This window comes from Capra hircus, chromosome 13 (genome assembly GCF_001704415.2).
Source record: "Capra hircus breed San Clemente chromosome 13, ASM170441v1, whole genome shotgun sequence".
Taxonomy (NCBI): domain Eukaryota; kingdom Metazoa; phylum Chordata; class Mammalia; order Artiodactyla; family Bovidae; genus Capra; species Capra hircus.
This window is the reverse complement of record NC_030820.1, coordinates 34,388,899-34,410,804: the sequence shown is the minus strand read 5'-3', so window position 1 is coordinate 34,410,804 and position 21,906 is coordinate 34,388,899. Positions and strand designations below refer to the sequence as shown.

The window sequence follows — 21,906 nt, the reverse complement described above, 5'->3', positions numbered from 1 at the left end:
ATGGTGGTGGTAGAATCCCTATGAACGTGCCACGTGTGGGGTCCTCTCAGTCCTGAAGGCTGAATCAGAGATCAGGGTTGGGTCCTGGGTGGTGGGGGCAACACAATCCCTTTAGGATTCTCTGAGGACAGTGAGGCCCCTGCCCCGTCCACAGCTTGCCCAGGACTCCCCAGCCCCCTGTAGTCAGGGGGCCTGAGGACTGCAAGGCCCTGCAGCCCAGCCTCTGTCTGACCCTCGGGTGCCTTTCCTCCTGTCTCGAATGAGGGCCTCAGCTGGTTTGAGAGCGTCGCCAGCATGGCTTTGTCCCTCCACGGAGTTCTGACAGATCCGGCCATTCCCTCCCAATTCTGAGGTCGGCTGGTCGACTTGGGAGGTGTTGAGCTTCGGGGTTGAAGGTTGTCTTGTAGGGTAGAGAGAGACAGTGCACACATGTTGGCAAAGACCCATGCCAGTGCCCAGCACCTCGGAGACCTGCTGCTGGGCTTCCCAGGCTGAAATGAAGAGACATTTTCTTTTTCAGTGGCCATTAGAGAGCTGGAAACAAGAGGCAAACGGAAAGGTAGGCAGGAGGAGAATTATTTTTCCCTTTCAGGAGAAACGTGCTCTGAGGGGAAATAACTAAATAGGAGATAAATAGTTAAGGCTTCAACCTGTGAAGCCAAATTCTCTGGCTTCTGGGAATTCTGAATCTGCATGGATCAGCGGTGCTTGGCCTCATCCCAGCCTTCAGTCACTGGTCCCCACAGTGACCCCACTGGCCTAGCGTCCAGGTCTGGTCGGGGAGGGGTCTGGCGATAGGGCCCAGGAGGTGCTACCCAACTCCTGGGCATCAGGGTGACCTGAAGGCATCATGAGGACCCCTCACCTGCAGTTTCTCATGAGGTCCTGCACTGTGTCCCTCAGCACCCCGTGGACCTCCTGGGGACGGCTTGGAAGGCCGCAGGGGCTGGAAGGGGACTGGGCTGTTTTATTTTATTCTGGCAGGCACGTTAGCAATGTCATTATAGCCAAGAGCGCGGAGCCCAGGGAATGTCAGTGACTCTGCAGGGGCCACTTGCTCAGTGCTTCCGTGGAGGGAAGCCAGGCTCTGGCTCCAGAGACACTGGACCTGGCCACACCCTCGCTGGCGGGGCCATCCCCGGGCTGGACCATCCTCACTTCCTCGTCCCCTCCCACTGCTCGCAGGTGGGGGATCAGCTCCCCAGCACGGCCTCACCCCTTCCTGTCTAGGGAGCTGCACAAGGACCACATCTGTGCTCCCAGGCCAGAGCCGGGCAGTGATGCCAGGCCACACGGGTGGGGGCACCATCGCTGTCTTCTGGGGCGTGGCTGGAACTTCAGGACTCCTGAGGGAGGAGGATGATAAGACTGATAAGTACCATCGCCTTAGAGTTTCTCACGTATAAGCTGGTTGTATCCAGGAAAACGCTTAAGGAAAATAAAACCGGGGACACAGAACAGCTTGCTCCCATGAAACTTGTAAAGCACTGTTATCAGGCATTCTCTGTTTCCTTACTGTGTTCCCTTTCAAATGTTATAATTGGAGGAAGCTGTAAAATAACATAACATAGCAGAGGTTTGAATCTGAAAGTTGTACCATAATAAACTCTTCTCTGCTTACCCCAGAAATCCTGGCTGAAGTTTGTGCTAGTTAACCATGAGACTAGCTTGTAATTATCTGCTCTCATCAGCAGTCGTGACTGATTAGAGACTCCGCAGTCTGGGAGGGTCTCTGATGTGGGGTCTGGGGAGGCTTCCATCTGCTCAGTGAACATCGTTTTAGGTGGTGCTACTGGATTCAGTAAACAGTTCCTTTTTGGAGGCTTTTTAAGCTTCTCTCAAATCCCATCTTGCTTATAATGGCTTTCCTAAAAAGGGATGTCTCGAGTTTAACATCTGGTTCCATGTATCTCTTTCTCTGTACAGAATGACACTTCCACAAACATCACTGGTCTTGTTTCATCTCCTTGCTTCATTTCCTAAGTGTTAGGATCGCAAAGCATTGGACACGACTGAACGACTGAACTGAACTGAACTGAGGCCTTGTTAACTTGACCTCTTCACCGAGCAAAGTATGAGTTGTGTGAGCTGGTGTCTCAGCCACACACGTGAGGATTCAGACCTTCTGTTTCCCCACTGTCTTGTTGTAAACTCTTCTCCTGGGGTACTTTGTTCTTGTTCGTCAGCAGTGTAAGCTTCCAGAAGCCTGGACGCTGGTCCTCTCTCTGCACACATTCCCGTGTTCCTCTTCTGTCACCGTATTTTCCCAAGAAGAATCAGGTTGGACTGTTTGAACATGAGATTTCAGGAAGAACAGCGTGAACAGGTGTCTCAGAATTACCAGGAAGACTTCAGAGAAAACAGTGATGGGAGGGTGGCGCTTCCAGAATTAGTGGGAAGACAGCAAAGTGCAGCCTGGGGCTCCATTTGCCTAAGAGCCACATTACCACCAAGAGGAGACTTGTTGGTGATGAGTTTCTTCTTTAACTAGAGAACTAGGTTAGTTAACAAGCTAAGAAACCCCCGTATATATCCATAAGTGTGTTAGTCGCTCAGCTGTGTCCAACTCTTTGCGACCCCATGGACTGTAGCTTGCCAGGATCATCTGTCCATGGAATTCTCTAGGAAGGAATACTGGAGTGGGTAGCATTCCCTTCTCCAGGGGATCTTCCCAACCCATGAATCAAAACCAGGTCTCCTGCATTGCAGGCAGATTCTTTTCCCATATGGATATGGGAAGCCTGTATCCATAAGGATATATGCTTATTACAGAGAAAATAGGAAACTTCTGGAGTAATCTGCCTTACTTATTGGTTTACTGGGTCCCAGCTTGCTCTTCCTGCTTTGTTTGAAAAAACTAAACACTGGATGACTGGACATCATCATTATGGATCCTCCCTTAGAGACCGGCCGGAGGGGCAGGGTCTTGTTATGACAGTCAGGACATCGTGGCTTCCTGCTATTGTGAAGGCCCATTGATCGCAGCTGAGGAGGGGACAATCCCAGTCTAAAATAAGCCTGCACAAAGACAAACACTCTCTCTTTCTCTCTTTCCTGCATGGCCCTCACCCTCTTCCTTGGACGATGTGAGGCAAGAGCTTTGAAATGGATCCTACTCCACTGAGAATTGATATTAATTGGGTTCAGATAGTACTGATAGCTGAAAACAAGGGATTAGTATATTAGACCCTCTGCCAATCAGGTGACATGTATTATCTCATGAATCCCTCCCAACACACTTGAGAAGGAAGACGTTAGGACCACCCCCTCGATAGCGATGAGGAGTCTGAGGCCAGAGGGGGTGAAGCGTGTTGCTGAGGATACTGATGACAAAGCCAGGTCCCCCTCGTCAAGATGCACACACAGTCCTGGCAGGTTGGCCACCCTGCTCTCTGGTGGCATTACCGTGGGTGGTCCCCTCGGCCCTGGGCGGCTGCCCCGTGGTTCACAGCCCTGTTGCCAGTGGGCAGCCCTCTCTGGGGACTGGCTGCAAGTTTCCCAGTAGCCTGACCACAGGCACCATCTTCTCATCCCACTCTTCTCTGTTTTGAGCCCTTTCTCCCTGAAGCCTGGAAACCCGTCAGAAGGTGCCAGATCACCTGCAGTAAGCACAGGGGCAGCTGCCCAGTCACTGGGGACGGGGCGGGGGGCGGTGGGGTGGGGTGGGCTCCACATCTGGGAGAGGAGGGGGACTCTCATGGATCCCAGAACTACAGCGCTGGGCAGTGATTTATAAAAAGCAAGTAATGACCCCAAACACCCCTCCCTCCTGGGGCAGGGCCTCTGACTTAGGTCTTTGCTGCTGCTGCTGCTGCTACTGCTGCTAAGTCGCTTCAGTCATGTCCTACTCTGTGCAACCCCATGGACAACAACCCACCAGGCTCCCCTGTCACTAGGATTCTCCAGGCAAGAGCACTGGAGTGGGTTGCCAGACCTCAAAGCATCAAAAGGCTTTTGAAGTCCTACCCCAGCAATGATGTGGAAAGCTGCCGGCCCCCACAGGAGGAATCTGTGTCCACTTCCAGCATCGTCTGATTTCACGGTTGTGCAGCAGAGCAGGCTGGGCCCCTGGCACCATCGCCTCCCCAGGAGGCTGCCCATTCTGAACCCATCTCTGTAGAACTGGACTCAGGCTCGGTTATGCAGACTCCTACGTGGGAGACCCAGACTCAGAGCCTTCTGTCTCCAGTGTCAGCAGGCAGGTTTCCCAGGTGGATCTGCTTGGTCACCTGTGTATAGTGAGCGCTCTAGACTGTCTTCCTACCCTACCCCCACCCCCCATATGCTAAAGTTAGGATCATTCATCAGTCCAGTCATTCATTATGCTTCCTATTCCCATTGTTCAGTGTGTGTATTTAAAAAAAGATAATCAAACAGGAACCTCCTGAAATAGTCTCCCTGCTCCTTGATCTCAGCTGGAATCATTTGCACTCACTTAGCATGACATAGCGGCTTCCCTCCTGGCTCACGTGGTAAGAATCCGCCTGCAATGCAGGAGACCTGGGTTTGATCCCTGGGTTAGGAAGATCCCCTGGAGAAGGGAACGGCTACCCACCCCAGTGTTCTGGCCTGGAGAATTCCATGGACAGAGGGGCCTGGTGGGCTACAGTCCATGGAGTGGCAAAGAGTCAGACAGGACTGAGCAGCTTTCACTTTTTTCACTTCATCAGGACATTGTGAAAAGCAGGCCTAACGGTTTGCTAGTCATGTGACCCAGCAGTTGTGTGTCTCCTAGTTATATCTATGCCAGTGCAACTAGCACTTCTTGTTCAAATTGAACTTGGCTGCATAGTGATCTTCGTGCAATATGTTCCCAGACCAGCTTTATCCTTTCTGATGGATTTTAATTTGTGCTATCCTCTTAACCTCTGTCATGATCTCCTCTTGACCTTATAGCTCCCTTTTCCAAAATTAGTCTATTACTCTGAGTCAGAGGGCCATTCACCCAGTTGTAGTATGTTGCTGCTGCTGCTAAGTCACTTTAGTCGTGTCCGACTCTGTGCGACCCCGTAGACGGCAGCCCAACAGGCTCCCCCGTCCCTAGGATTCTCTAGGCAAGAATACTGGAGTGGGTTGCCATTTCCTTCTCCAATGCATGAAAGAGAAAAGTGAAAGTGAAGTCGCTCAGTCGTGCCTGACTCTTAGCGACCCCATGGACTGCAGCCCACCAGGCTCCTCCGTCCATGGGATTTTCCAGGCAAGAGTACTGGAGTGGGTGCCATTGCCTACTCCGTGTAGTATGTTGAGTATACCACAATTGGCTGAAAAGTAAAATTGCAGGCTTCCAGGCCAGAGAGCGTTGAGAGCAAGTTCCGTAGCATGAGATGGCTGACCCCACCCCAGAAACACCTAATACTGGACTGATAACTCTGAGTCACTCTAAAGAGATGCCCTAGTGCCCCTGCAGGAGGAGAGAGCTTCTCCTTTAAGGGGTAGGAGGTCCTTTAAGTGACACATTCCACGTTTCTGCTCAGACTGCGGTCCTGGGGAAGACTGACCGGCCACCTGGAGGAGGATGTGGCTTCTGAAGGACGTGGCCCCAGGGTTTCAAGGTTATGATGGGTGGTGCCGGCAGCTGCTAGATTGGCGGCCCTGCTGATGGGAAGAAGCCAGTGGACCGGGGACCTCTTCAGTGGGGCCTTCTCCCTCCACCCTGATCTTTACAGGGAAAACCAGACTCCAGAGGCCCCCTGGGGACCCACTTCAGGATTTTGTTGGTGGAGGAAGGAGGGAGTCTCCCCTTGGGGCAGCGGGCACCCAGCTGGGCTGTGTTGTGCCTGGGTGACACAGCCTGTGCTGTGTCGATTCCATGGTCTAGGGATCCTGGAAGGGATAGTCCTGCCACAGGTGGAACCGCGGTTAAAAGTCACGGCGTTGCTGCCCTTCCAAGTCGGCTTTTCCTTTCTAAAAGGATGGTGGGATTTTCTGTTGCCATGGAAAGTGTCATGTGAACAGACAGGTCCCATGTTCTTCACCATCAGCTTTTATACCTTCAGCAACTGGACTCGCCTTTTTTCCAGTAGACGTGTTGTTCGCTGCATGTTCATGTTTCAAAGGTTTCCTGAACACCCTGGGTCGGTGATTTTGTCATTGCCATGTCACTGCTGATAGACCAGGGAGCTGCTCGCAAGTGTAGCTTCTGTCTTCTCTGTGACCTCTTCTCCCAGGAATTCTGCACAAAGACCCTGCTCGTCTCCCTCACCTTGCTGACACTATTTATTTGGGCTCACAAACTCCACTTGGCTTCCTTATCTTTTTCCCACCCTGTTTGAATGCGTTCAGCATGTTTTTGTGGAATGTCCCATTGTTAACATTTTGTGAATGTAAATGTGGGGTTTCCCTGGTGGCTCAGACTGTAAAGAATCTGCCTGCAATGCGGGAGACCCAGGTTCAGTCCTTGGGTGGGGAAGATCCTTTGGAGGAGGGCATAGCAACCAGCTCCAGTATTCTTGCGTGGAGAATCCCATGGACAGAGGAGCCTGGCAGGCTGCAGTTCACAGGGTCGAAAAAGAGTCGGACATGACCGAATGACTGACAGACCAGGCGCACACTAGATGTTGGTGAACTAATCGCTTTGTAGTCTTCTATGTCATGTATACTTGTTAAAATAGATTATTTAAAGTTCTCCAAGTGGCCCTGTGTTTTCCTTAAACTGGGATTTTGGTGTATGGTGCAAATAGAAAACCAAGTTTAGCCCAGAATGCTTGGCCATCTTGATTAATTACACATGGCAGCTTGGATGAAGTTAAGGTGGTGTCACAATTTTCAGCGGGAAGGAAACTGACCCCCTTCCTGGTGTAGGTAGCTGCAGCCTGTTTATGTGCGTGTCCTGTTTCTGTCATCCTTTGTTAGTCTCCAGTGGTGCTGGTGGCCCAAACGTGGGAAGATCGCACCTTGGGATTTCAGCCCCTCTTGGTATTTAACAGATCACGCATTTACCAGGAAACTGGAATGTCTGTTGAGCAAGTGAGCAAAAGCCAGACAGCATGGTCTCTTCTGTGAAGCCAAGTGCCGCCGACATTCAGGGGTCTGAAAGAAGCCAGTCAATGGGTGTGGAGGGTGAAGCCCACTCACCGTCAGCTATAGAACAGGCAAGAAAGGAGATTCCCATGCTGGGCACCGACCACACACTCCGGATGGTTTGTTTTACTCTTTTAATTAGGTTTGCAATGATTGTATCGTCTTATTAAGCTGCACTTTTGAGTCTTACCCTTGGACTTGGCACAGAGTCTAAGACGCTGAAGCCAGTAGGTGCAGCGTGGTTCATGGTCAGTATCAGACTCGGGACAGGCAGCCGAGGGTGTCCCTACGGACAGGAACGTTAGCTTCTGAGCTCTGGATGCCCTGTGCTGGCTCGGCTGAGGGTGAGGGTGGGGGCGACGCATGCGGAGGCCAGTGAGGCGGCTTCCACAGGGACCAGTCCTCATAGAACCCGACCTGAGAAAGGCTCTGTCAGTCTTCAAAACCTAAATGCCCCCAAACACCCTGTGATGACGAAAAGGCAACAAAGAACTTGACCTTCAGCTGTGGGCAGGGTTAAGACAACTTGCACTGTGTGTGTGCAGTAAATGCAGAAGCAGTTAGGCAGTTCTGGCAAACGCTTTACCTCCAATCCATTTCAGACATTTTATGCTTTTTCAATCCATGCCTCAGCTTTACTAAGTGGCTGCTGAAGTTATTGAGGGGCAGGGGGCGGGATGCAGGATGTGAGAAGCTGCCTTCACTTTTTAAGGCAAAGAAGTGAATTCCAAAATAATAATGACAGTAATAGCTTTTCACCATTTATTTACCATCTAGCTCCTGTAGAACAGCCCTTCTTTCTGCCTGTGTGTTGCGGGGGTGGGGGTGGGGTGGGGTCCCACCTTCAGCCCATCCCCCACAGTGCCTTGTCCCCAGGCCGTCACCTGCTGTGGCTGCGGGGGGTGGGCATCCTCCCTGCTTTCTATACCATCCTGTCAACTGAAAAGTGGACTGTGGCATAGAAATCATTCCAAACCACAAAATGTGGTTTAATGGCACCTAAGCGCATAAAACAGTAATCCTTGCTAGTAATCACAGAAATGCAAATGGAGACCATTGCGAGATTACTTTCATTTCTCTAGAGCAGAAACAAAGGAGCCCTGATGGTCAGATGTGGGCACAGTGCAGCAGGACCAGCTCTCCTCCAAGCTGCGGGCAGATCGCGCAGCAGGGAGGACCTGACCCCCTGACCTGCTGATGCCTTCTCTCAGCATTGATTCTCCAGAGCCTGAGACACGATCAGTGATGGCAAATAGCACTTCTCCGAAGTGTTTTAGAACTAAGCGACACAGATATCCAAGTCTTCCTGGTGGCTTAGTGGTAAAAAAAATCCACCTGCCAATGCAGGAGGCGTGGGTTTGATCTCTAGTCCAGGAAGATTCCCAGGAGAGGGAAACGGCAACCCACACTAGTATTCCTGCTTGGGAAGTCCCATGGACAGAGGAGCCTGGCGGGCTACAGTCCTTAGGGTTGCAAAAGAGTCGGACGCGACTTAGCGATTGAACAAGAGCAAGGATGTCCAACAGCAGGGAGATGGTTAAATAAAGCATGACTCACGAGAGACTATTCTCCCACTGAAACTGTGCACCTGAGGAATCTGTCATTATGCTGGAAGAAGTAGAACGTGGTGGCTGACGGGCTTAATGGTCACCTTCATTGGGTTTGAACTCTTCTCCTACCACTTACAAGCTGTGTGACTTGAGAGAGTCGTTGAACCTCTCTGCGCCTATTTCCTCCTACCTTAGAGGGGTGCTGGTGGAGCTTAGTGAGGATCTGGAGGGCTGGCACCGCTGTGTGAGCGTCAGCTGTTGTTTGTGACACAGTTTTGGGAAACATTCATGTAAAGCCAGATCCTAGTAGAATGACACTAAGGCTGTTTGAAAAGCCCACGTCGTCACACAAACATTAGAAGCTGTAAATCACAGTGACTACCTCTGGGTAGAAGGACTGCCAGTGACGTTTGATTTCTATTCTTTCCTGTATTTTTCCAAATTTTCAGCAATAAATTACATATTACTTTTATTTTTGTTTATTTACTTATTTTTAATGGAAGGATAATTGCTTTATGTGTTGATAGGTGGCAGAAAACGACAGAATGCGTAGTTCTTCTATAATGTGAAAAGCAAGCAGCACTGTTAGCTGCTTGAAACCTTTTCCAGTTTTCAAGAAAAGTTGAACCCTTTCTGGATTAGCCCGTGGCCAGTCGAGCTCATGGAGCACCCTAGGCTTCCCTCTGCCCAGTGGGTTTTCTAGGTTACAGCCCTAGTCTCTGCTCCCTGTGGTCAGTAGCTTAACATTTCTGCACAGTATGCCAGGGTTCTTCAGGCTGTTTCTTCGGCTCCATTAGAAGGGTGATTTTCAACTCAGGGTGTGTGTTAGAGTCATTCAATGAGGTACCAGGCTGCTGGCTAGACAGATTAAATCCTCCATCTGGGGTGGGAGGGACCTGGGCTCACAAGGAAATCTTGATGCACAGCCAGGCGGCATGTGGCAGCCTGGGGTCAGCTATCCTCGGGTGCTGCTGGTGCTGCCCTTCCTCGCCTGGCAGAGAGCTCTGCCCACGAGCAAGACCCCGCTTCCTCTGTCAGTCTCAAAAGTCAGTCCGAACGGTGTTTCCCCCATCGCCCTGAAGAAAAGATGCCCCTGACAGCTTGCTTAAAATAGATGTGTTAGTCCCTCAGTCGTGTCCAACTCTTTGCAACCCCATAAACTGTAACCCACCAGGCTCTACTGTCCTTGGGATTCTCCAGGCAAGAATACTGGAGTGGGTTGCCATTTTCTCCTCTTGGGGACCCTCCTGACCCAGGGATCAAAACCAGGTCTTCCGCGTGGCAGGCGGATTCTTTACCATCTGAGCCACCAGGGAAACACCCAGACCCTAACCCAGACCTATTGACTTGGAACTTTGGGGGCAGGGACTTGGTAATATGTATAGTTAATGAGCCCCCTGGGTGGCTCCCACCATCACAGAGGTGTGGGAACTCTGCTCTGCTAGAGCCGAGGGGCTGTCTCAGTCACGCGCTGGGAAGAGCTGGGAGCCCACCAAGCACTCCACCTGCCCCTGAGACTCTGACAGGTCGGAGCTGGGATACTGCCTGGGCGTCAGGAGTGGCAGGGTCCCCGGATTGCTGTGTAGTCATGGTTGATGCCTCCCGGCCTTGATGGTCCTCAGGGGTTGCCGGGATCAGCAGTAGCCACAGCACCTGGGACCTGTTAGAAGTGCCCTTTACAGAGTCCCCCCAGGCCTCAGAGTCAGAATCAGGGGTGGGATTCCTACACCTGCTGGAAGCAGGTGCCCGGACTTGCTCCCAGAAAGCAAGGTCTTCTGGTCTGAGCTGGGGGTGGACCCCAGAGGCCCAGGATCACACTTGCGAAACCCATGTCTCTTGGGCATTTCAGGCGCCACTCAGGTCCAAGTCTAGGCCTAATGCTTTTGTGGGCAGCATGTCGCTGCCACTCTTAAGTCTGCGATGGCAAAGCATGTGGCTGCCTTCCAGCTGTAATTCTGGGGCCACAGTTTCTTTCAAGTGAATGAGTCCTGTGGTTGGAACTGTATCTTTCAAAGGTTCTGACCTGAGTTTGACTTGGCACACAGTCCCATAGGCAGAGAGGTGCGCGCTGCTCCTGTGGGCTTCCTCCAGGTGTAACCTGTGGCCCTCTATCTTGCAGGTTCTACCATCAGCCGGTGCTCGCGTGGTCCTCGCAGCCCCTGACCGGCCGCAGCCACGCCTACTGGAGGAGAAGAGAGCAGGAGGCCCGGGAGGACCCAGGGGGCCGAGGCCCGGTCCCCAGCCTGCCCGCGCACCCGAGGGAGGGTCCCTGGGAAGTTGGAGGAAGGTCTGAGCACGTGATCAAGAAGACTGTTTGGGAAGACGAGCTGGGAATGGCGGGTCCCGCCAGATGGCAGGACGTCAGCGTTGGAAGCTGGAACCAGCCCCCGAGACTAGGAAGGCAGATGTCAGACGGTGTTGGCGAGAAGTTGTTTCAGGACCTGTACCCGTTCATGCTTGGGGAGCACGGGCTGACCTCCCAGAGCAAAGGGAAGTCCCAATCACTGCCTCGAGTCCTTTCCCCCGAGAGCCTGAGTTGCGTGGAGGTCCCCATCCCTTTGAGCGATGGCCATTTACCAGGTGTCCCTAAAGTGCCACTTCAACCTCCAAATTGTGCTTCCAATTTGGAACCCACCAGGAATCCCAAGAAGGCTGGCACCTCAGCCCCCTTGCCCCAGCCCAGGTTTGGGAGACCCCTCAAGCCCCCATCTTACGGCTCCCAGCCACACTCCAGAGCCGGAGCAGAAAATGGCAGCTACACAGACAGCAGGCAGCCGGACCCAGCTGCCCACTCAGCCAGGACGAACAGTGCCAGGCAGGACCTCTACGGGCCTGACCCCGGCCTGGAGCCCCCAGTGTACGTGCCCCCACCCTCGTACAAGTCGCCACCGCAGCCAGCCGCACACCCCTGCCCCGAGGAGGCGGTGCCCAGGCATGAGGGCGGAGGCCGCCGTGTACCGCAGCATCCGATGGAGAAGCCCGCTGCTGGCGGACAGCTTCTTTCTGGCTCCCGGGGAGCTGGGAGTGAGTGGGGGGCCAGCCCATGCTCTTCTGTGGGCGTCCCCCCACAGCCCCACCCCACCACGGCTTACGACAGCTCCATCCTGATAATTCCCTTCGATGACCCACGGATACGACACATTAAACTACCCCGACCCCATGGATTCTGGGAAGATGTGAAACTGGATGGTGCGGTCCCTGCCCCTGACCCAAGAGGCCTGCAGCAGGAGGGGGCCGTGTGGCGCCCATCAGGGAAGGAGAGGGGTCCCGCCCCTGCTGACCCCAGACCCCCGTGGCTGTGGGGCCAGCCCCCCAGGAATGGAGAAGACGGCAGCTCTCCTGACCAAAGAGACCCCTGCATTGTCACACAGAGGAAGCAGCCCGACGTGAGCGGCAGCCCACGCGAATATCCAGAAAGCCTGGTGTCCTCCCCGAGCCCCCAGGGCGAGAGTTCCTGCGAGATGCAGACCCAGCTCAGAAAGTTCGAGACAGGGCTGCAGCCCAAGAGAAGCTCAAAGAAAAAAACGAGCGAGACGATCTTTTGTTTGGTTTCCATCCCGGTGAAATCAGAGTGCCAGCTGCCAGGTACAGACACAAACAACAATGACCTGAAGCAGAGCACAGCGTTGCAAGAACAGAGTGTGCTCAGCTTGTCCTCCACCGACCTGGAGCTCCAGGCACTCACAGGCAGCATGGCCACGAGGACAGAGCTGCCAAGACCAGACTCGGGGGGCCCGGGACGGGGCCGGCAAGCAGACGACCTCAGATTCCCCAACCCCACAAAGCACCGTGCGCTCGCGTGGCCCGGCCCGTGGCCTGGGCACCACTTCCGAGACCAGCAAACACAAACCAGCTTCGCTCATGAACCTCAGAGCCTGCAGCCCCTCCCAGGGGAGAGGCCAGGGGCCTCCCCCAACCCCGTGCTGCCTCCAAGGTGTTTGGACCCCGCACCCTTCGAGGTTCAGATGCACATGGCGTTGGCATCCAGTGACCCGAACCAGAGGCCTGGGGCTCATTCCCCGAAAAGTCAAGGGTCCCTCAGCCCATCCAGCACCAGCGCCTTCTCTGGGTCTTCTTGGCAGGGCCCCACACCGAGGGCCAGCCTGGGTCAGCAGGGCTCTGATGGCCCTGGGCGCCGAGCCAGCCCCGTGTCCAGGGCTGAGGTGATCAAGGGGGAGACCACGGGCCCCTGCAACAGTAGACAGCTGTTCGGGCAGTTCCTCCTGAAGCCTGTGAGCCGCCGCCCCTGGGACTTGATCAGCCAGTTAGAAAGTTTCAACAAGGAGCTTCAGGAGGAGGAAGGAAGCAGTGGCAGCAGCAGTGGTGGTAGTGGTAGCGAGGACAGTGACACAGAGCTGCCCTGGGGGAGCTGTGCCCGCCCAGCACCCCAGCGGCCAGGCCTCCTGAAGGACATAGCGCCTGAGGACCCCAGGACCAGGCCAGGCAGAGTTAAGAGCAAGTCCGAGAGCTGGAGCGAGGAGGGGAGGCCTCGGTCCCCCAGACCCTGGCAGGCAGAAGGCAGAGGTTCTGTGTGGTTGTCGCCCCCCGGGAGCTGGATTGCCGAAGACGGGGACCGAGAGGTTGAGGACAGGGTGGCCCAGCTGGCAGTCAGCCCAAGGCCTATGAAACGAGCAATATCTTCTGGGTTGAATGATGCAAAACCCGAGCCCCCACCCGATCCAGCGACACGGAAGGAGCCCCCGCCCAGCCAGGAGCTCCCAGGCAGTCTTGGAGCTGTGGAGCTGAGTGCAGCCAGCCCTCCAAAGGCGGGCGGTGGGGAGCAAGGGAGCACAAGGGCCCCCCTCTCTCTTGCCGGCAAATCCCGAGGCCTGTCTGCACCAGACTTGAGGTCTGTGGGGCTGACGCTGGTGCAGGAGCACAGTACCAGCCAGCTAGCGGGGTCTCCGGGTGATGCCAATGCAATAGAAATCCCCCCAAATGAGTCCCTCGAAGCCAGGGCCGCCAGGATCCTGGGCATCGAGGTGGCTGTGGAGTCCCTGCTGCCAGGCACCCAGAGGGCAGGGCAGAGCCGGCACCCCGAGCCAGATGGAAGTGCCCTCAGGCCTGAGTCCCCCAGACAGGAAGCAGTGGCCAGCTTGGCCCAGCCCAATGAGTCCACCACACCTGCCGACGCCTTCTATGGCAGGAGGAAGTGCGGCTGGACCAAGAGCCCTCTGTTCGTAGGCGAGAGGGACAGCACCCGGCAGGCTCCCCGGGCCTCTGAGCCCATGGGTGTGGACGGGGCCGTCCCCAGCAATGCCCCCGAACCTCCGCCCAGCCCTCCGGAGTCCCAGCCTTTCCTTCCCAAGGACGTGGAGACAAAGCCACCCTTCAGGTCCACCTTGTTCCACTTTATAGAAAGGACCCCAAACTTGGCATTCTCAGAAAGGAAGCTCCGAAGCACTTCCAGAGTGATCGAAAGTTTACAGGAGAAGCTGGTTTCCCCGCCCAGGAAGGCGGACCCCGACCGCCTGATGAGGATGAAGGAGGTGAGCTCTGTGTCTCGGATGAGGCTCCTGACGTCCCGGGGCACGGACTCCGAGGAGGAGCCCAAGGCCGAGAGGGGCCCCGGGGCGTGGCCGGGAGGCCTGGTGGCTCCCAGCACTGGGCATGAGCTCTCCGACCCCCAAGGTGCTCTGTCGCTGGAAGTAGACGGGCATCCAGCAGCACGAAGGGAGAACGGCGGCCGGGACTTCTGGTGCCCAGGTGAGGAGTCAGGCAGAGGGCCGGGTGTTCAGGTTGCGTTTGACGTCCTGAGAGCATCAGAATGCCCAGTGGGTAGATGATGAAACCTGCAGATTCACAAAAGATCAGATCGACTCTGAATTATGGTGCCCAAAGAGTCATCATTCTACCCAAGAATTATCCAGAAGCTTCTCTTAATAGTAAGACCTTGCAGTGTATTTTAAATGATCCAGTCTTCATAGATATTTTCTATGTAAGTGACTAGATAAAATTGCCTATATAAACACCCATGGGGCCCCTAACTCTGAAGAGGTACGTCAGTAAGCTATGCCAGCCAGGGTGTAGGCACCTTGATTGGTCTCCTAGGAGACTAGGGCGTTTGTATTCTGTTCTCTCCCCAGATAATAGACATTCCCCCAGATAACCCTCGGACTTCCCGGGTGGCTCTAGTGGTAAAGAACCCGCCTGCAAATGCAGGAGACATGAGAGGTGTGAGTCTGATCCTTGAGTCGGGAAGATCCTCTGGAGGAGGACATGATAACCCACACCAGTATTCTTGCCTAGAGAATCCCATGGACGGAGGAGCTTGGAGGTTACAGTCCATGGGGTTGCAAAGAGTCAGACACGACTGAAGCGAATGAAGCAAGACGCGAATAACCTGCATTGCTTGGTTAGCCTAATGAGAAAAGACGTACCCAGGTGATTCAATAAACTTCCTGCCCTGGGATTCTTACCGAATCCTTTGTCCTCGGTTGTTATCTCTTTTCGCCACCACACCATTCATGAAAGACTTGAGGTTTAGACAGAAATAGCAGTTTGCACTTTCTCAGCACCAGCCCACGCGCCCCTCGAAGCTCATGGGCCCACCCTGTTTCTTCCATCCCCTCAGCTCTGATCACTCGGCCCAGGGGAGCCAGTTCTGGCAACAGCCTCCTGCAGACCCAAAGCCCCGCGTATTCTCATCTTCACGGGTCTCTCCAGTCTTCTTCACTGTATAGGCCACGGGGCAGGTTCTCACAGCAGGGACATGGTGCCCCCGCACACCAGTTCACTCTCCCAGCTCTGACAAGAGCAGGCGAGAGAGCCCTGGGAATTTCTGGTCCAGGCCTGGGGGTTATCAATGATATTACCAGTTATATTCCCTAGACATGGTTCAAGGAGGGGAGGCATCCATCTTGAACTACCGACTGGAAGGGGCCTTTTTGCCGGGAGGGGCAAGGGTGCCCCATCCTCAGTGGTCTGGCTCTGCCTCCACCCCAGCCCATCCTGGCAGCCAGGCCCTTCCATCTGCCTAGCTGCCCCGACCGGGTGGTCCTCCCCACCCCTGCCGCTCTGCTTCCTGTTTTGAAATCGGGTTTAAAAGGAGATGGAAACGATCACTTGTTTCAGCTGGAAGAATCCCGAAATTTTTGTTCAATTAAAAAAAAAATCTCCTTTGCATTTTTTCAGTTTTCTTCCAAATGCAGAGAGATCCTTAATGCTCCCACCCTCTCACAGAATCCAGGATCGACAGAAGCCGTCTGTCAGGGCCCTCCTGGGTCATCTGAGTGACCACGTTGGTCTTTGCTGCAGGAAAGAACAGCGGGGTTGTGGGGCCTCGGCCGCTACATGGAAAGAGCTCCGTGGCCCATCTGTGAGCCGTCGTGAGGCTGCAGCAGGAGACCTCCCCCGACCCCCACCAAAAATAGACCCCCTGGCTTCTAAATGCTGGTTCGAAAGCCATCATAGGCTTTTTCTTTTAATCGAAGGATAATTAGTTTACAGAATTGTGTTGTTTTCTGTCAGACTATCAACGTGAATCAGCCGTAGATGTACAAATGTCCCCTATGCCGTAGGCTTTTAAAGTGAGTTTCTTATCTGTAAAGTAAATCAGGCTGAAAGTGTTAGTCCTCCTGAGAATTACAAGAATTTTAAAGGGAGATGCATCCTGTTAAAAGAGAAACATCAGTTTGTAAAGATTTCCATGCCTCCATCCATGGCCACGTATTTTGGGGAATGTGTTATAAAATTTCTAGTTCCATTCAGCTCTCCCTCAATTTTCAGCCTGAGCATCCGGCATGTGAATGGGGTCAGATGGGTATCTGAAATCCCTCAGATAATGTCAGTTTCCATTTTAACCAGCCATTCAGACACCCTCACCTGTGACTTTATTATCTATTTTGTAGCTGTAGTTTCCAACCATTAGAAATTTTTAATTACTTTTTTGCCACTCCGTTTGGTGCATTTGCTATTTAATACACAATAAGATGACCAAAAATCTCAAGGCAGAGAGCTTGAGGTGATGGCTTCCTGAAGTGGCCACATAGTGAGACCCATGAGGGCAATTCCTCATGTGAGCAGCTACTCAGGTACCCCCTTCAGCCTTCCACATGCTGGTCACCAGGTCTCGCTGCAAAGCCAGTCCTTCTGAGAGGCCTCAATCGAGGTAGGGAAGCCTTGTTGCTCATAAGCTTTTGCACTCTTTCCTTTTGATGTATTCTTATCATTTTAAACACAAAAGTCATCATCTCCATCCTCGCCCGACCCCTGCCTTTCCTCTCTCACCTCAGGGTATGGGACCCGCCTCACTGCCCCAGACTCACAGCCCACTTAGATTCAAATTTTGTTCTGGAATTTTCAAGCACTATCGTACCTCATATCTGTAAACCACCGCCCTCCCCCCTCCACACACACATCCTTCTAGAACTTTTATTATCTGTGTTATGTACCCATCATATCATAAAGACTTGCCTTCAGCTTAAAGATGGTCGTTTCAGCTAACATTGTTTTAGTGTTTTTCGGTCGAGGGGAGCTCTGGCTAAGAAATCAGCAGCTCAAAACTAATTCAGGTCACAGCATTCCCATCTCTGCTGGATGGATTATGTCAGAAGCCTAATCCGGGTGCATCGGTGTCCGAGCCTGCTGGTCTGGTCCCGTCCACCTCTGCTGGCTGCTCTCCTGGTACACATTCAGGAGGAGTGGGGACAACCTGTCCTCTTCGGGCCTGGGGTGGGGATAACCGGGGCAAGCTTGAGAGGAGCCACATGATGCCATTAGGCGGCTGGGCGTCAGCACATCCTCACAGGCGGTAGCCTTCGAGGGTGTTCGTACGTGAAATACCCACCAGGGTGGGCCTTAGTGATCTGTCTTCCCCCGACCCAATGCCCACAGGAACCAGGAGGGGCATGACTTCCCTGTTCTCCGGCACCTCTGCCGGCAGTATGGTGGCCCCTGGTCTCATGTGGCTCCTGAGTGCTTGAAACATGGCTCGTCCCAACTGAGATGGGCTGTAAATGTGTGATACGCATGCCGGAGTTCAAAGACATCACCAAAAAAAAAAAAAAAAAACTAAAATGTCCCAATAGTTTTTATTGATTACCTGTTGAAATGATAACATTTTGGATATATTTGGTGACATAAAATGCACCATTGAAACTATTTTCACCTGCTTCCTTTTGTTTGCCCTAACATAGCTACTAAAAACTTTAATATACTGCGGCTCACGTTGTATTTTTATTGAACCTCGACCCTCCATGGTCTAAAGAAGGAGTCCTTGGTCATGCTGATTTCTCTCTGTGGTTCTGTCTCTGGGCCCTCAGCTTCAGCAGTGGGGGTTGGGCTGCAGGCATGTCCTGTAGGTCAGTCTCCACGTACCTCCCCTCAGGTGAGCTGCTGAGGGCCGGGCTCTGTGTCCCTGGAGGCTCAGCCTCTCGAGGCCTCTCCCCGCTGCCAGCACGCCCTTTCATCCATTCGTGACCACCCGCTTCCATCTCATCTTCGCTCATGGGGGTCCCCCAGAATCAGCACTGAATGAGGCCAGCTGAGCACAGAGAGGGGCTCAGCCGCTAAGACCCGTGTTGTCACCGTGGGTGTTAAGTGTAGACCTGCAGAAGGCAGCTTGTTCATGGGATCTGCCTGCTTCCAACGAGACGAACACTTGGTGCTGTAAGCGTTTGAGGAGCAGCAGACCCCTTCACTTTTCACTTTCATGCATTGGAGAAGGAAGTGGCAACCCAATCCAGTGTTCTTGCCTGGAGAATCCCAGGGATGGGGGAGCCTGGTGGGCTGCCGTCTATGGGGCCGCACAGAGTCGGACACGACTGAAGCGACTTAGCAGCAGCAGCAGCAGACCCCTTCCTAAAAGCAGAGCCTGCCCCAAGTGCAGCAAACACTGTCTTAGTTGTCGCAGTTGTGGCGTCTCATCATAAGTACATCCCAAGGAGTCAAGAAGGTGTGTGGTGTAAGTGTCAGTCGTATCCGACTCTGCGACCCCATGGACTGTAGCCCACCAGGCTCCTCTGTCCAGGGGATTCTCAGGCCAGAATACTGGAGTGGGTTGCCATGCCCTGCTCCAGGGGATCTTCCCAACCCAGGAATCTAAGCCAGGTCTTCTGCATTGCAGGCGGATTCTTTACCAGCTGAGCTACCAGGGAAGCCCAAAATCGCTCAGTCGTGTCCGACTCTTTGTGACCCCATGGATGGTAACCCTCCAGGCTCCTCTGTCCAGGGGATTCTCCAGGCAAGAATACTGGAGTGGGTTGCCATTTCCTCCTCCGTTGTCAAGGTGTGCAGAGGACACAGCAAGATATCTTGCTGCCAGAGAAGTGGGACTCTGCGTGGCCTTCAGAATGCACTGTCATCCAAATGGGTTGAGGAAGAGATGGCTCTGATAGTTTTAATACCTGTTGAATTGTACCATCCTGCTAGACTTCTTATGTATTTGCTCTTAAGAACTTAGGAGCCCTTTGAGCTGCCATGGGAGGAGATTCTGACCGAGGGAGGTACACATGTGAGCCTCAGGTTTGCGTGGACCCCAGAGATCTGTGATGCCCGAGGGGCCCAGCCACAGCCCAAGTGATAATCTAGGACCATTGTTCTGTTGTATGGTGTCCCTTTTTGGAAACCAGGGCCGCTTGGGCCCCGTGTGTGTAGCTGTAGAGTGGATCAGCATGGCAACTCAGACTCACACGCACTGCTGTGTGTGGAAGGCTGGCGGGCGAGCCTGCAGCCTGGGGCCCGCGTGCTGGCTGTGGGGTCAGAGACAGGAGGCCTGCCATCACCAGGCCCAGTTCTCAGGGTTTCAGGCCCCCCTGGGACATCACTGGTCCCACGGCAAGCTTCCCTTAGAGTTGCAACGTACATGCACACAATATCCTGCTTAGCATCAGCTGAAAGCATCACTACTGCTTTACAAGAGTTGCAGTTAAAGTGAATTATGTTCCCTGTGAACAACAGGAAGGGACAGTCAAAATACTAAGCTGCCCCCATTTCCCATCTGTGATTAGGCATGGGTCATACCCGTTCCTTCAAAACAGCCTTTAGATGATAGCCGTTTACTCCTTGGTGAAAAATAAGGTCAGTGAGATGTCTGAAAATTAACATCTCGACACCTGTGGGCCTGGCTCCCTACACATTTATTTCTGGCCTGAGGATTAAATAGAAAGCAGACCAGTGGAATATGCTACTCATTTTCTTTTGTTTCCTTTTTCTGCAGATTCCTATGACCCAAGCAGGGTGGAGAGGGTGTGATGGCACGCCGCTGGAGTGTGGGGCCGCGTCTTTTGCTGATGGGTGACCCCCCCAAGCTGGCCTCAGCCCAGCCACCTGGGAGGAACCTCACTGGGCCATCCTTCCCCATGGCCAGGACACACATCGACTCCACAGAGTCACTCTGTGGAAATAAAGCAGTAGTCTGTTGAAAGCATCTGTTTTTATAGCACGAAGGGTTAATACCTATATTTAGAAAAGAGTTACAAGGACCCTCCTTAATGATGGATTTAGCCCAGTTGATAGAGCGTTTGGTGTTAATCTGGCTATATGTGAAAACTCAAATGTGGGTGGTTTAATGAATGATTTTGAAAGGACCAAGAATGTCATAAATCCCCCTTCGCATCCCTGTGGCCTGCTGCCCACGCTCACTTTCGGGAGTTTGGGGGACGTAGGCCATTGCTAGTGTTTCAGCACTTTGAGTTTCCGGGAAATGTGAACACCTATGTATGATCCATTTCTCATCAATTTGGCCTTCTGCTGCTGAAGTCACTTTAACTATTAAGTAACTTGCCATCAGCAAATGAAAGCGGTAGCTTGTAAGTTTCCAAAAGATGAAACCTTGTACCATGATGGACAAGAGTATTATTTATCGGCAATGAGACGCTCTGATCTTTTGCAAACATGCCATTGTCTGCTTTGCACTCAGTATTATCTATTTTTATTTCCTGTATGGATGTCTAGAAGTTCTTTATATGAGAAATAATTGCTGGTAAAATAGACCATTTTAACAAAGTAACTATATTTCTTTTTACCAAAAAAAAATGCTATTTTTCTATGATGTAAACAGTTGTTAGGTGGCAGATTTTTAAGGAAGTTTATTGTATTTAAGAGTCTGTATCCCTTTGTGTGAGAGGAACCCAGAGAGGGTTCGCATTTGCTTTAAAGCATAAACCCCTCACCCATTCACAACTCTTGCTACTCTTAGTTTATCTTAGAAAGAGATGTCAATAGAGACATTTTTCAGGGTTAATAAAATTAACTTTTCACAAAGTTTTTTTTTTTTTTTACAAATGCAGCTATAAGGTTATATTTGAAAATAACCCTCTTAGAACCAGCCAACAACATCCTTACAACAAATTTTTGCTGCCATATTCACTAGAATTACCAAAAAACCCCCATAGTTTCATCTTTGTTCATCTGCGGGGATATGCCCTGAGACCAGATCCCCCTCCCCTCACCCCCATTGTCCCTTTAAAGAAATGTGTATTTTTATCTAGAATGATCTTTAATTAGCCTCTGCCTATTTTCCAAAAGTGCTAGAGACATTATATGTACGCCATTACAGAAGTATTATGAGGCCTATGTATTCTGCTGTTTACTATTGCATTAATCTGCACAAAGTTTATGCATTTTTTAAAAAATGTGTTTGTCACTTCTTTCTAAGTCAGGCTTTCTCGTGAGCTAACATTTCCTCAATGGTTTCTGTCTCCTCCCTCCCTCCCCCCTTTTCGTCTTTTTTTCCTTCTCTTTCTTTTTCTTTTTCAGAAACCACCTTATCAGTTTCTAAGCATTTTGAATTCCTAAGATGTGAACTGCTGAGTGGTCTGCCATTTGGCCCTGAAATAGCTCTGGGCTCTCATGGCCTGCTTTTATCTGTCCCATATGATTGTATTTCATCAGAACTTCATGCATTTGGACAGTAATAAACAACACGGAGTCTAAGCAGTTCTGAGAAGTCTTTTCAAACCCACCTCGCAGCCTTGCTTCTTCCCTGTTTCTCATGGTCACTCCTTTCCAGATTTTGGTTCGTGTGAAATTAGAGGCTTTGCTTCTCACAGCCCGTGGGGATGACGGGCCGGGCCTATGCCGGGAAAATCACCGGAGTCGTCTGGTACCACTGGGAGCAGCCACCTGGGGGATCCTTGTGAGGGGGTGTACATCCCTCTTAGGTGCAGATGAGAGAGGGTATATGTATATACACACACACGCATCATGTGTGTACATAAACATGCGTATAGACACGCATGTGTCATGTATGTGCACTTACAGACATATATACTTGTGTGTGTCGTGTATGTATATACATATTACCGGGTCTGATTTTCCCGTTACAGTCTTTAATTCCATCTAAAACATCTTTTAATCAAAAGAGTTCAATCGGAGCTTATTCCTCAAGAGAAAG

General features: G+C 52.3%; 1 protein-coding gene across 5 annotated transcripts in view; it reads left to right on the top strand.

Moving 5' to 3' along the window:
* The window catches only part of KIAA1462 (KIAA1462 ortholog), a 37,812-nt gene extending 16,366 nt beyond the window's left edge, over positions 1-21,446 (top strand). Inside the window, exons 3-5 of one of the 5 annotated variants that reach the window (XR_001918998.1) lie at positions 10,690-14,276; positions 14,820-14,954; positions 19,729-21,446. Coding sequence is in view for 4 of the 5 variants with exons in the window: in XM_018057200.1 (XP_017912689.1) it covers positions 10,690-14,356 (3,667 nt within the window). In the remaining variant the exon portion in view is untranslated. Of the gene's footprint in view, positions 1-10,689; positions 14,778-14,819; positions 16,513-19,728 lie in introns of those variants that run through there. The other 4 variants (XM_018057202.1, XM_018057201.1, XM_018057203.1 and 1 more) reach the window with 4 other exon arrangements.